At 33.8% G+C, this 14,929-nt stretch overlaps 1 protein-coding gene across 2 annotated transcripts; it reads left to right on the top strand.

The window, feature by feature from the left end:
- The first annotated feature begins 6,163 nt into the window (after positions 1 to 6,163).
- Positions 6,164 to 8,185, top strand: LOC121257990 (protein RGF1 INDUCIBLE TRANSCRIPTION FACTOR 1-like). 2 transcript variants are annotated; one of them, XR_005939305.1, is made up of 5 exons: positions 6,164 to 6,370; positions 6,483 to 6,692; positions 7,083 to 7,298; positions 7,596 to 7,950; positions 8,085 to 8,185. XR_005939305.1 is itself a non-coding variant. In XM_041159300.1 (4 exons), the coding sequence occupies exons 1-4, from the start codon at positions 6,368 to 6,370 to the stop codon at positions 7,833 to 7,835; spliced, it is 669 nt and encodes a 222-aa protein (XP_041015234.1). In that variant the 5' UTR covers positions 6,164 to 6,367; the 3' UTR covers positions 7,836 to 8,185. The 2 variants fall into 2 exon arrangements, 1 of the variants encoding a protein (XP_041015234.1); XM_041159300.1 differs by having other exon boundaries at positions 7,596 to 8,185.
- Positions 8,186 to 14,929: the final 6,744 nt, after the last annotated feature.

Raw genomic sequence — 14,929 nt, 5'->3', positions numbered from 1 at the left:
CACAATGTCTCACTTTATTAAATTACTATTCGTATGTAATTTAGTGATTAGTTATTTATTATATTTTTATCGTTAATGTATTGATAAACTCTTTAATTGTAAATTTCAGGTTATTAAAATGTCTTCTTCTAGGGTGGGACGTAAGCGACGTAATCTAGCTGAGACTAGTATCAGTTCAGGCAGAGAGAGGACTGTTCAGTAGAGCGACAAGTGAAACTTTCTGACTTCCAGAGTCTTGTCTAGGAGGGTCATTCCCTGCTATCAGTCTTCAGCAAAGGTGGTTGGGGACCTATCTTAGAGAAGCGGGAGGAGTCATGGGGACCGTCTCCTATATTGACGTTATTTCTGAGTTCTATAGAGAGGTCGGTGGTACCAGCCCAAATGATGGAGGGGCATATAGGATCTCTGTCTGAGAAGTGTCAATTGAATTTTCACGGGACGGACTCGCTGAGCATCTTGGTATTCCTAGGTTGCCAGATGCATATCCAAATGTGGTGCCTAGAGAGTCTGATCCTTTAGGTAAGGCGGAGATAGCTGAGGAGGAGGCACCAGTTTATACAAATGAGGTCGATACCCTTACTAATCATGAGGTGAGGGATTTGGTTGTTGGTCCAGATGCTCCCTCGTATGACGGGACGAAGAGCATTAAGCAGACAGATTTATCTTATTTCTTCAAGATCTTGAATTTGATAATCGCTAGTAATATAGACCCTCGGCAGCACAAGACAGAGGTTGGCATTGACTGGATGAAATTTACGATACGGGTCACTCGTGGTATTCCTATCGACCTGGTGGGGTATATATTCGATAGGATTCGATCTGAGTCTCAGTACATTTCGACTGATATACTGCCATTTGGGATCCTGATCACTCAATTTTTGCTATTTGCCGGTGTCGTGCCTGATGTTGCCGAGCGTAAACGGGAGCCGATGGGACTGATCAACAGCACCACCCTCTCACGCAGCACGGGACACTCGAGACTGCGTCTTCGTAGACATGTTCCAGACCCGGTTGATCCTCAGAGAGATGCATAGCCGGGAGATCACGGAGTATCGGCCGTTGGGACATCCAGACAGACTGAGGCATTAGTACACAGTGCTACTCGTGAGGACATGGTCGAGGTCGTGCGTGCAGCGATCAGCGGACATACATTAGCGTTGATCGATGCAATGCGTATGGAGGTCCATTCTGCTGTGTCTGAGTTTCGTACAAAGATTACCGGTACCATCTCTGAGTTACTTTCGAAGCTTGATGCTATGTCTGCGACTCAGGTCACCATCAGTACTCGACTGACACAGATAGAGGAACGCTTAGCTGCAGTCGAGGAAGTGTGCAAAGATTTGACGTCTTAGTACTTTCTATATTTTATTTATTTTATTTTTAGAATGGACAATATTTAGTATTTTGTAAATTCAGTATTTAATTATGAATTAGTATTAATTTATATTTTCTAAACTAATTATTGATTGATCCTATAATTATTTTTATAAATACTAGTTAATATAAATATAATTCTTAAAAAAAAAAACATATGATCATCGTTTGAACCATGAAAATAACGTTCGAATAGTATTGATTCATCATTCGAACGGTGAATATTGTATGTTCGAACGGTGAATATTGTATGTTCGAACGGTATATCAATTTTCCGCTATATTAATATTACTTAACGCGCCAAATTGCACGTTCGAACAGTGCTGATTTATCATTCGAAAGGTAGTATTTTACGTTCGAACGTAATGCAGTTTTTCGTTATAATAATTATACTTAACGTGCCAAAATGTACGTTCGAACAGTGCTGATTAATCATTCGAACGATTAAAATTGAACGTTCGAACGGTGGAATAATTTCCCGCTATCATAATATTACTTAACGCACCAAAATGTACGTTCGAATGGTTAAATTTAACCGTCCGAACTTTAAAACATTACATTCGAACGGTTTCATTATTAGGGACAAAATATTTCGTCGCTAGTCATACCGTTCGAACGCGTTCGAATGGTTTTGTTCTTCCGTCATTTTCTTGGGACGATTTTCATTTCGTTCCAAAAGAAAATCGTCCTAAAAAGTCTTTTTTGTTGTAGTGTACATACCAATTACTCGTTAACCAATCACCCGTTAACCCATTAATCGTTAATCGATTACCATTTTTTTTTTTGGGAGATTTCTCTCATTAACTCATATCCAAATCACAATCAAACCCATGCAATAATCATTTTAAAATTAAAATTGGATGGAACAACCCAAAAGAAAAACATAGAAGAAAAAATTGGATGGAAAAATCCAGAAGAAAAACATAGAAGAAAAAATTGGATGGAAAAACCCAGAAGAAAAAATTAGATGGAAAGATCCAAAAGAAAAACACTGAAGAAAAAAAAACACTAAACATTTCTTTTGGATATCCTTTGATTCTCCATAGAAAATAGCTTCACATGAAACTCTCAAAATACCCTTCAAATCTCTGAGCCCGATGTTGTTGCATAGCTCCAACAAATATATATTTGTTTAAATATTCCAAAATATTCCAGAATCATCACAAACATCCAATCTTAGCTTTTCATTTCTAAAGCTAGCAACGACAGCCCATTGACAAAAATTTTCTAACGAATTAGATCGATTTGTGCGCACCTTTACGGATACGATACCTCGGTCTATAGACAAAGATGAAGAAGAAAATGAGATGGTTTTCGGCTGTGTCAGTCAATAATAGTGATAGCTAGATAGCTCGTTGACGAGGTGGTTCTATCAGTCACTCGTGAGCTTCGGCAAGAAAACCGCAAAGGCCACACCAAAGAAAAAGGATGGTCCCGATTCCGAAGGAGCAGTCAGTGACCGCAAGAAATGCCTGCATAGCGACACAGATAAGCTAGAGAGAGAGAGAGAGAGAGAGGGTCACGGGACTAAAATAAAAAATGAACGGGGATGAAAATTAGAAATCAAAATAGGTTTAAATCAGGTAATGGGAAATACTCGTTATTTGCAAGGATTAATTTAAGCTTTAGTTGGAAAAACTTTTTATTTGCAACGAGTTTTGACCCAAAACTCGTTGCAAATAAGTTTGGAACTATCATTACTGTATCGAAAGTATCACGTTGCAATTTTGTGACAAATATTTATTTTTTACCAAGGAATTATTAATACACTTTTTGTAACGAATCATTATATAATCGTTAGCAATATACATATAATTTTTTTCTTTTTGCAATGAATCATTATATCTTTGGTAATGTACATATACGTACATTTACTTTTTGCAACGAAATGAAAACAGTTGCTAATTTGTGTAAATGTTTCAGAATTATGTTTTGCGACAAGCTTGTAGTTGCTAATTAGGTGTGTATTTTTTGCAACAAAAAGAAGTCATTGATAATTAAGGAATTGATGTGTGGGTATTTTTTGCAGCGAACATATTTGTTGGTTATGTAATTATGATCGTTGGAAAAGACTTACTGTAACGATAATTTTGCAAGGAAAATATTTCATTGCAATTGTAATTATTTGCCAAAAAAAAAAAATACTCGTTGCAAGAAGAGTATTATTAGCAAAGAAATATAAACCATTGTAAATAGTTGTTGCAAAAACCTATTTCCGTTGTAGTATATATATAAGCTTACATGCGGCCAGCACATAAAGGGCATTTTATAATTAAGCAACATATAAATATTATATGAGAAAATATATTTGCAACCGTACTGAATTGTGCAACCGCCGCGTAATTGTTTTGAAAAAAGTAAACAAAACATATGATCCACATGAGAAAAATTAATTTTTTAATAGTAAACTCTACTATTTTTCAAAGCGATTATGCGACGGTTGCACATTTTACGGTTGTATGTAAAATTACTCATATTATATTCCACAGTATCGATCTGAGATATCCCTCATACCATTTACCATTTATAGTTTAATGGTTAGAAAAACTAAATCTTAAATCAACGTGGCCACAAAGATCGTGCTAATTTACAAATCAAAACGTCCACATGATGTCTTTTAATAATTTCCCGAGGTATTAAGTTATATAAGTGTATTAATTTAAGGTACGTTTGTCATGCATGTATGCATGCGAATTAAATGGATATTCTATTATTAAAAATTTGGAATAGGAATTGAACTTCCTCAAGTTTATCTTATAATTATACTTGCCCAATTCTCTCTTTTTTTTTTTCCTTTTTTTTTTCTTTTTTCTTTTTGGCAAAAAGCCAACCAATTTTTTTTAATTAAAAAAGAAAAAGGACACATACAAAAACAAATGGTACTGCGGCCTGCCCTAGAATTCCATGATCTCCAGGGTAATATATAATATAGGACTAATTAATTAGATATATAAGTAATTAGTCCTTTTTCATTATTATTTTTAAGAACTTATATCCACTTGTAGTACTTTTACATTTGGAGTTTCATTTTCTTCTTCAAATTCAAACACTTTTGTATAATGGGAAACTTTTAGTCAACCCAATAACCACATATATATATATATATAGGCAATATATATTAGATCATGGAGATCATGAGAACCATGGCCAGGTTTTTGCACCCATTTACAAGCTCCATGATCACTTCCCAATCGCTTTTAATTAAAGTTGAGACGACGAACGTTCGTTGAAGAATGTCTCCATTTCTTCCTAACTAATTATGACATGTTTATAATTACCTCCTCTCATGATCCAATGCCTTTGAGAATGTTATCATTATCCCTCAAGTGAATTATGTATAATATTTCAATATTTATCAAAAATAAATAAATGTATAATGTTTAGGATCGAATTAGGCAACAGATCATCAGAGAAAGTTATGGTACGTGCGTGCATGGTGCCAGGTGCGTGGTGCATGGCTTCGATCTCTCATTAAATATGTGTTATTGCAGAGTCTCTTAATTACTCCATCGATCGTCACAAGTGCCAGTCGATAATCCTCGCACCTTTCGAGGGCAAGGAATCCCCTACGTAATAGTAGGCCGCCTGTTCAATATTATCCCTAAAGCAGCATGGATGGATATGGTGGTGAAGGAAATCAAGCAACAAAAGTCGTAAGTACTCAAGATATTCGACTTTTTTACTCGTAAATCGGCTCTGGATTCTACCAGAAAGATGACCAAGACGTACGATCGAAAAAGGGATCGAAGTGCATGCAGGTTTGCTAGTGGGTTTGGTTTGCTTTAGGGCCTTTAATTAATTTCTTTTCCGATGTCGATGTTTTCTTTTTAGCCATAGAAAATTGATCACAAGAAAATATCAATTTTAAGAAAGATGAGCACGGAGTGAGCTGAAGAATCAAGAATGTCATGTACAATATTTAAAGTGGATTTCCTTTGGCCTGATCTGGCTCGACATTGATTTGATGGCACTTTCCTCCGTTCTTTATACGAATGATAAGGTTCCTATACTTATAATTTGAGGTTAATTATTCCCGCACAACTTTGTTATAAAACTTATAATATATATGCACCCTAAAACAAATTTCCTTTTTAAATATAAAAAAGACTTCTTTCCTTTGTTTTTTCTTTCTTTCTTTTGTTTTTTTTTTTTTTTTATAAAATTTCCTTTCTTTCTTCAGTAGACGCGGTGAAAAGGTAGCTAGTCTTGCGCATGAGAGTTATAGGGAATACTTTTCTTTATTTATTTTTTATTTTTGTTAAGAAGATGATAGTACCCTAATTTTATTTATAGTCCTTACTTTTGGAGGAGAAAAAACTTATTTACAACTAGACACCTAAAGATTACATTAAATAAACATAAAAATCAAAACCCAGGTATCAAAATCAAAACACTCAATCACAAACTTAGAAAGTCAAAAAATAATATTTCCCTTAATTGATGAGAGAAAAAGGGTGAAGAAAATGTATAAAAAAAATACTGTATATTTGAAGCAATCATTACGGAAAAAAAAAAAAAGAGTAATGATATATACATAATAGATTCTATAACACATTGCATAATAATATTATAAAATGAGGATATTTTTATAAAATTATATTATTTTTATAAGATGTTTTACAAAATATTCTTTATTTAAAATATAGTTATGTAGAGTGTTATAAAAAATATTTTGTGTAAATTATTTAAAAAAAAAACACAAAAAGAAGGGAAAAAAATATAAAAATCAAATTTGGTTTTGGTTCGGAGAGAGGTTCGGTTGTGGACTTTTAAGCCCAAGATAATCAGCACTTCCTACTCCTCCATCCCCACCCCATCCACCACCCACCACTACAAAACTATCCCACCTCTCTTTTCTCTCCTCTGATCTCCTCTCTTTTTCTTTCTCTGAAGGAAAGTATACAGAGAAAAGCTCTCTTTTCTACCACCAAAACTGGCTATCGATGACCAAGAACCCACCACAGGACATATCAAACCCAAAACCAGAAGAATCATGGTTAGCTCCACATGATGAAAATATATACATGACTTCACTCATTAATATTCCTCTGATGATCTGTTGCGTATTTTCTTTTTATTTTGTGTGTTTGTTTGATCTTTCGGTGTAGGGAGGAGGAGGTTTAGATGGTGGTCATGATGATCAAGAAAACAAGTGGCCGCCATGGCTGAAGCCGCTTCTTCAAACAAGCTTCTTTGTTCAATGCAAGGTTCACACAAATTCTCACAAGAGTGAATGCAATATGTACTGCTTGGACTGCATGAATGGAGCCCTTTGTTCTCTTTGCCTCGCTTCTCATAGAGATCACCGGGCTATTCAGGTTTGTCATGTTTCCTATATATAATATATATATATATATATATATAGTAGATTCTGCAACTTCTGGTTCTATTTCTTGGCTCAATCAAATCATATATTTAAAAGTTTTGCAGATTTCAGTCATGGGGGTTTTGAACATTTAGCACCTGATCATCACATTGGTAAAACCTATTTAGATGTCTTTCATAGCCCTCAAAGTCACATGATGGATATCTATCGATATACCAAAGACACGTGGTTTTTGGTTTCCAAAGTGTCATTTTTTTAAAAATATTTTTATGAAGATTATTTATTTTATGGGAGGAGGTATTTTCCTTTTTGGCAAGAAAAAAAGAAGCTGATCTTGTGGTGCTGGTTCTGCGATGGATATTAATATTGCTGTGTTCTACAGATAAGAAGGTCGTCATATCATGATGTGATAAGGGTGTCTGAGATTCAGAAATATGTGGATGTAACAAGTGTGCAGACATACATAATAAACAGTGCGAGGATTGTGTTCTTGAATGAGAGGCCTCAGCCTAGGCCCGGCAAAGGAGTCACCAATACCTGCCAAGTCTGTGACCGTAGCCTCCTTGATTCCTTCAGTTTCTGCTCACTTGGCTGCAAGGTAATATCATTACACAATAACTGACGCATGCTGATGATCTTATTTTTCCCAAATATCTCCATTTCAGTTATATATATATATATATATTTAAAGGGAAACATTCAAACTGAGTCTTATTGAAATTTAACAAACCAATAATATACAAATACCTTATGTTGGGACTTTATTCATGAATTCTTGGTGCTTTTGTATGTGTTTGGTAGCTAGGAAAATGAATTTGAGAAAGACAATATGACAGACCCTTGATTAATTTCTCTCCTTTTTTTTTTTTTTTTTTTTTTTGAACTGTTATTTCAGATTGTTGGGACATCAAAGAATTTCAGGAAAAAGAAAATGTGCATGGACACTGATCATCAAGGGTATGACACTGAAGGATCACTGAATGGCATTAGCAATATTGGGTATATGAAAAGCAAAGCTCACAGTTTTACACCATCGACGCCACCTCCGACAGCCAGGAATTACAGAACTGCAAAGAGAAGGAAGGGGGTTCCCCATAGATCTCCAATGGGAGGTGGCCTTATTTTACAATACTAAGAAATAGTAGTCTTTTACTTAACAATTAGTATAGGCAAGAACATCACAATGCCACTGCTTTTAGCCTTAGGTGGCAACCTTCTATATATTCTTAAAATCAGTGTCTTATATATATGTCACTAAGTTATAACATCTGAGCCTTTGTCCATGCAGGCCGGTGTTACAAGTCATATCTGATCTATGTTGTATGCATAGGTATAAATTAAATGTTGTGGATGATATGGAAACCAAGCATACATACATAGCAAGGAATATATATATATATATATATATATATATATATATATATATAAATGGTGTCCCATATTAAATGTATATATATATATATATACACACGTTTGTAGTGCGAATTGTATTGTGAAAATCAATCAATAAAACGACATATATTATAGGTGTACGTTTGATATTAATTGGAATAGCATTCTGATCTCTTAGGAAGGTTTGCTGATCTTCTGTGATCCGTATACAATATGATCTCGCAATGTTATCCTAGAAAGCATTTTTTATTTGCGGATAAAGTAAGATCGATATTGCACCCATTAGTTATATATAATAAGTGTGTGGAAAAACTTATAATCATAATTAACTGATCAGTTTTATACTATCTATTGATTTTCATTATTTTATATAATTATCACATTATTTCTAAATATATATATATATATAAATTACTAAATTTATAGCATTGAGGTATTTAAAATCTTCAACAAATAATTCAAGGTATTGTGTTAATTAAAAAGACGAAGAGATCAAACCAACATCTTTTTTCCTATGATAATAATTTTTATCCTTTCAAACTTCATTTAGATACAGAAACACTTTCATCTATTTCATCTCATTTTATTGTTATAATTTTTTTAAATTTTTATATAAAATATATTAAACAATTCAATTTTTTAAAATCTCAAAACAATAATAATATTAAAAAATAATATTCTAATAATATTTTATTTAACTCATCATAAATTATTTTATCTCATCTCATTATTCAAACAAGCTCTCAAACAATATATATTAATATAAATTTATTCCTATCTCACATAATACATAAAATAAAATAAAATATGTTTTTTTATATAAAAAAATATGTTGTTGAATAGAATCTTTTTATTAATATTATAAAAAGACTTTTTTTTTTTTTTGTTGCAGTAAATGGGAAGTTCCTGATGATGTGACGTGTACTTTATATTATTCTGAGAATTCTACCGGTAATACCGGCAAACGATAACCATGGTCCATTGCAATTTGCACCCCAAATAATTGTCCTTTTGGCTGCTCTCAGCCGTCCATTTTGTTGTTCATTATCAAAACGCATCTTTCGCGCCGTATTTTGTTGAAAATAAACAATTTTTAATCACTAAAAAATGGAAAACTACCAAAAAAAAAGGATTAATATGTAAAATGCATTAGGTTTTTGCTGGTAGTTGGAGTGGCAAAACGACAAGGGGGCATTGATTTGATTCAATTTTAATGGTTTGAATGGCAATCAATCGTATTTGAATAATTCTTCTTATTAATTATTATTTATTATTTTATATTTTATATTTTATTAAAAAAAACTGTCAAATATAATATAAAAATAAATAATAGCTGATATATAATAAAATCTATTATATTTATGCAATAAGAATGATAATTTGTGTATTTTGAACTCGAATTTTAAGATCAATATAGTATTATATATATATATATATATAATAGTTAAGCTATATTTGGTATATAAAACATTTTTGTAAAAAATGTTAGAGAGTTAATGAAAAATAATGCCTGCATCAATATATACAACTTTTTTTTATTATATATATTTTCTAAATTTCAATTCTTTAAAAAAAAAAAAAAAAAACTTCTTTCACGAATTCTAGAGACTTTAGAGTGGGATTAAGAATAGACAGATGGAGCAAAAATATAATTCTCTTAAATTTACTTTAAATGGATAATATATATTAAGTACAAAACATTAATTATCTATTTTAATATAAATTTTACCCTTCAGAATATTAATGTTCATGTTTAATACTGAACCGATTTTCTAGACGGCATGATCAATACTCAATGAATATTATAAAAATAATTTTATATTTCTATCTTTTATATAGAAGAAAGAAATGAAGAAACATTAAAATAAATATTTTATTATTTTTAATGGGAAACTTGTAATTAGTTTCAATATATATATATATATGGAAACTCGAATTAACTTATTAATATTGCCAACAATCAAAAAATTGAATATCTAATGACACGATCACTTAGTATTTGACAAAATTCTCCATGATGTTCAAATGATCAAAGTCAATTTTAGTACTGATCTTGCATTCATTTATGTTATCAGATTCCTGATATTAATTTGTCTAGGTAGCAATTAAATTCCTTGTCATACCAATTAATGAATGTTTATTAGACTATAAATCATGTCAAGATTAATCTAAAGATCAGCACTGCCTCAATTAAATAACCGATCCATGAAACACAAAAAATACTGGTTACTTATAGATCAGAGATTAATTAATTAATACTTATAAGCCCAAACATGAGGCCAACTTGCTTCTCGATCCCTATCCTTAGCTTATAGCCAAATACAATATTTTTATGTACCCATCAATCACTATATATCGTGGGATCCTTAGCATTACTCTGACATATATATATATATATATATATATATATTAATAATTTTATGTGCAGTTACTTTTATATATTCTTTATACATCTCATTAATATGATTAGTTGTATCATTTTTTTTAATATAAAATAATTGTTTTAACCAATTATATTAATAAAATATAAAATAAATACATAAAAATGACTATATATAACACAACTTAGTTATATATATATATATATATATATATATATATATATGTCATCTTAGGATTTTTGAGCTATCTAGCAACCGTATTTTGTCCTTTCTCCTCTTTCTGGTCCACTTGCTCCACCATAGAAACTCTACATCATCCAGGGCCATAGAGGATAGGGTGGAGAGCGGGGGCCCACCTTTGATGCAACTTGCCTAACCCATGATGCCAATTAGTTCACACTCTCTCAGCATATATATGATGATGTGTCCTAGTAATTAATGCAAAAGAGGTTGCACATAGCAAGTCAGTTCACCAATTATTACTTGGCTTACATTAATTGGCTAAACTTCTCCGCTAGGTTATCCACATCGCCAACTGTTATATATATATATATATATTACTGGAAGACCCACTTTAAAAAACTTGCAGCTGAAACATTGAGATCCAACGTGATAGCTTTATGCTTGTTTCAGTGACATAAAATGAAACCTAATCCACCCTAAAAAAATAAATAAAGTGAAATCCCAAACCCATTTTATTTTCTTTAATTGAAAGCTCAATCCTATCAATGCATGGTCGGATCAATGGGTAGTACTTAGTTAATTTATTTGGAGGATAGTAAATTGAAAACTAAAAAACCTAGCTACTTTTATTATTATTATTATTATTATTATTATTTAGAAGAGGGGGATTTCGAAGACCTCTATTTTAAAGGTTGGAATTATACCAATCAGAATACATGCCTTTGACAAAAAAAAAAAAAAAAAAAAAATTAAGTGAAAAAGTTGGGTTTTATTTTATTTCTTATGGTTCCTCAAGATGTGTGCATATGGTACTGTAAAACATAGATAAATCTGAGAAGTGCTAATTCGGTTCGGATAGACTTCATTCAAGAACGTCGCTGCCCCTGGAATAAATAAGAAAACAAGTGCTAAGTTTCAGATCAGTGAATAAACCGAAACGAAAGAAGAGACGTTTCTCGCTCGGCGCTTAAAGCGCACTATGCTCCGCTTCAACAAATTAGAGTTTTCGGTGGAACCGGTGAACCACGTGAGTTGGTTAGATGTGTGGGATAGAGGGCTCCCCCGCCTAGGAACAATAACTCAAACTCTGATTTTGGATGCAACTCCTAACTTGCAAGGGCGAGGTGCTACCTACCAACTCTAATTCACCTCCGGTATATCCCTAGGGCCTTCGTTTCACTCAATCCTTGCCTTGAATTCGCTCGGCATTCGCGTCGCTGTTTCTCCTGCCAGACTTGCAGACTTCCGCATGCAGTCCACTGTTAGTAACCTCATGATTGAACTGAAGTCTGCTTGATCACTCAACCGTTCTGAGAATTATATATATATATATATATATTTATATATATAATGTTGATTAATCTCTTTTGCTGGCCACAATTCTGGTTTTTAGGGCTTATATATATATAGGGATTTTGTTTTAAGTTGGACATGATCGGGAGAAGGATAAATATCATTGGATTAAAAGGCCGATGACCAGTACAAATTCTGATTTAGAAATGTTGTTTATCTCTGATCTTAGTTTCAATATATAAGATCAGTAGTTTACAGTGCAAAAGAAAGGGAGAAAAAAGAGGGCTATAAAATATTAATGAGAATAATTAATGGATTAAAGAGTATACCTATCGGCTGCAGATTTAAAAAAAAAAAACAAAACAAAAAAAAAAAAAAAAACAAAACAAAAACAAAACAAGAATTTACTGAAAAATATAATTACCCTAATTAGTTCATTTATAGGCATCATGAATCTTAAACAGTTAGAATCATATGGGATAAGAGGCTTGTTTATTAATCATTTCTATGGCTTGGTTTTGGCTCAATGAAACTAGAAATTAAATACTTTTCAGATCTGAAGAACGCAGAAAAAAATTAAACTATATATATATATATATATATATATAGTAAGACTAATTATTAATTGCCTAGTACTGCCTACACATATATAATTGATTGATACCAAACATATTAATTATAACTAGAAATCATACAATTATATATATTTGTCTTACAAATTAAATAAGTATTTATTTTCTTCCCAACTACGGCCCCTCGGGTCTTTAATTATAACGAATGTTTTATAAGTGAACAATGCAGAATTTTTTTTCTTCTTTTTTGAAAAAATAAAGGAGGATTTCACGAGAAATATTGAAAATCATAACCAGGACATTATAATTATAATTCTAACTTGCATGCATGTTTGGATTCACGTGAAAAATCAGCCCAAAATATCAAACAAAGTAACGGCCCAAATCCAGGAAGGAGGCTGAAGTTTTTGAGGATTCAATCAAGCTAGCTATCCAAATTGGTTTGAGTATGAATTAAGAGCAACGCTACATGCAGTCGTGGAGTGCACAAGTGTCGTATAGTCATTTTGAAAAAGAGTGGAGTTTACTATTAAAAAATTAATTTTTTTTATGTAGGTCCTGTATATATTCACTTTTTTTCAAAATAATTGTGCGACGATTGCGCACTCACGACTGCAACTATCATTTCTCATGAATTAAGGACCCTACCATATTTTTCGACCCTCTGTTGCAGCCAGCTATAATTTTGGCAGATAATTTCTATCTGAATTATAATATAATATATATATATATACATGCTATCTTATATGTAATGTGTTGATCATCTTTGCTCCTTTTTTTTCTCTCCTTACACAATATCTTTTTCTTTAAAATTTTGTTGAGGATGGTGGTTGTGGGTGATTGACGAAGGTTGTTTGGAGTGTTATTGGAAGGAAAATGCCTTCTGTGAGAAGTTTAGCAATTGAGTCAAAGTTGTTTGAGGTTCGGGCAAATGGGAGTGGAGTGCTTATTACGGAGAGGGGGTGGAAAGGAGTGCAAAACTTGAGGTTGGGTTTGGACACAGTGCATTGGGCTTCGAGAATGTTGGAGGATTGTCAAAAGCGTAGTAGTAAGGGATATTACTCTACTTATAGAGAAGGAAATAGAGCTTTTGTTGCGCAGCAAGGTTCAAATTCCCGATGCAGTTATTTGTCTCTGGTGGTATATAGCGGAGGTAGAAGTTGGAGCTTCATCATCATACCTAGGGACAGAGATGGGATGGGGTGGAGAAAACTTGCGGCGGCATTGAGGGAGGTTGGCAACGAAGGTGGGAAGGGGAGAGTCCTTCCGTCTTCGTCGGCAGTAGCTTTCACGTCGTCTTGGTCGTATAAGGAGGCTTTGTAGTCAACTAGAGACATGCGAAAGTCAGATATGGCAAGTCTATTACGGGCATGTGATCTTCCTGTTTTGGAAAAAAATCAGAGACAAGATGGAAGTGGCAGGTGGTCTGGACAAGTAGAGGTAAATATTTTGAAGGAATTACGGGATATGCAGGCTTCGTTGGAGGAGATGAATTTTAAAGTAAAGGGACTTATACATTGCATTTTGGGAAAAGAATAATTGGGGTTGGGCTTGGGAAGTAGGCTGGAAACAGGGAATAAGAAACTGAAGGGAGTGGGTCAGGATGGTGGGCCCAAAGGGAAGGCCCAGGATAATTGAGCAGGAGTTGGACCAGCTCTAAGGCCCGAGCCCAATCCACAGGCGTCCTCCTTCTGGAGGAAGAAACCAAAACACACAGCACGCCCATCGGGGGGTGGGTCAATGACACCGACGTCGATGAAACCTCAGTTGACGTCTCCGAAGGACGTAGTGGCTTCGACGAAAGCATTGTCGTCGGCAGTGACGTAGCTTCCAAGCAGTTTTCCCTGAGTTTCCGTTGTTTCGGGTTCTCTGAAGGAGCCCGAAACACTTACACCAAGACTGAGTCTTGGGCAGGGTTTGGCACAGAATAGGGTGACAGTATACGAAAACTCATATGGTGGCTCGGCAGTGGCAATGCAACCGTCGATGGTGGAGGTGGGGGAAATCGTTAAAGAGGAAGGCCTGTAACTGAGCATTTTCGATGATGGTTGTTTGACCTCATCTGGGCTGCCACAGAACCTCTCGGTGAGCCATGGGATGCCTCTGGATCTATTGTCACTCTCAGGATAGGTCCATCTAGATATGCCTTTGGATTTGGCCCACAGTATGCTTTTTGAGGGAGCTCGATCAGATGCTATTATTGCTGTGTAGTCTGGGAGCACATCAGATATAGAAGGGGAAGGTCCGTTGATGTTGTTTGATTCACGCAAATGCTCAACAAAGGGGGAGGAGTCTACAGGAGTGGATCCAACCCCAATAAGTATGATTTTTCCTACTGTTTTAGATGATTGGGTATTGAAAAAGGTAAAGGAACTTCAAAGTTGCATGGGGATTTCGTGCAAGGGCTA

Source organism: Juglans microcarpa x Juglans regia, chromosome 3S (genome assembly GCF_004785595.1).
Source record: "Juglans microcarpa x Juglans regia isolate MS1-56 chromosome 3S, Jm3101_v1.0, whole genome shotgun sequence".
Lineage (NCBI taxonomy): Eukaryota > Viridiplantae > Streptophyta > Magnoliopsida > Fagales > Juglandaceae > Juglans > Juglans microcarpa x Juglans regia.
This window is presented reverse-complemented; position numbering and strand designations above follow the sequence as displayed.

Excerpts from the sequence above, each read along its gene's own strand:
- LOC121257990 (XM_041159300.1), top strand. Across the intron at positions 6,693-7,082 it reads GAGATCACCGGGCTATTCAG|ATAAGAAGGTCGTCATATCA; the intron begins GTTTGTCATGTT and ends TGTGTTCTACAG. Across the intron at positions 7,299-7,595 it reads TCTGCTCACTTGGCTGCAAG|ATTGTTGGGACATCAAAGAA; the intron begins GTAATATCATTA and ends CTGTTATTTCAG.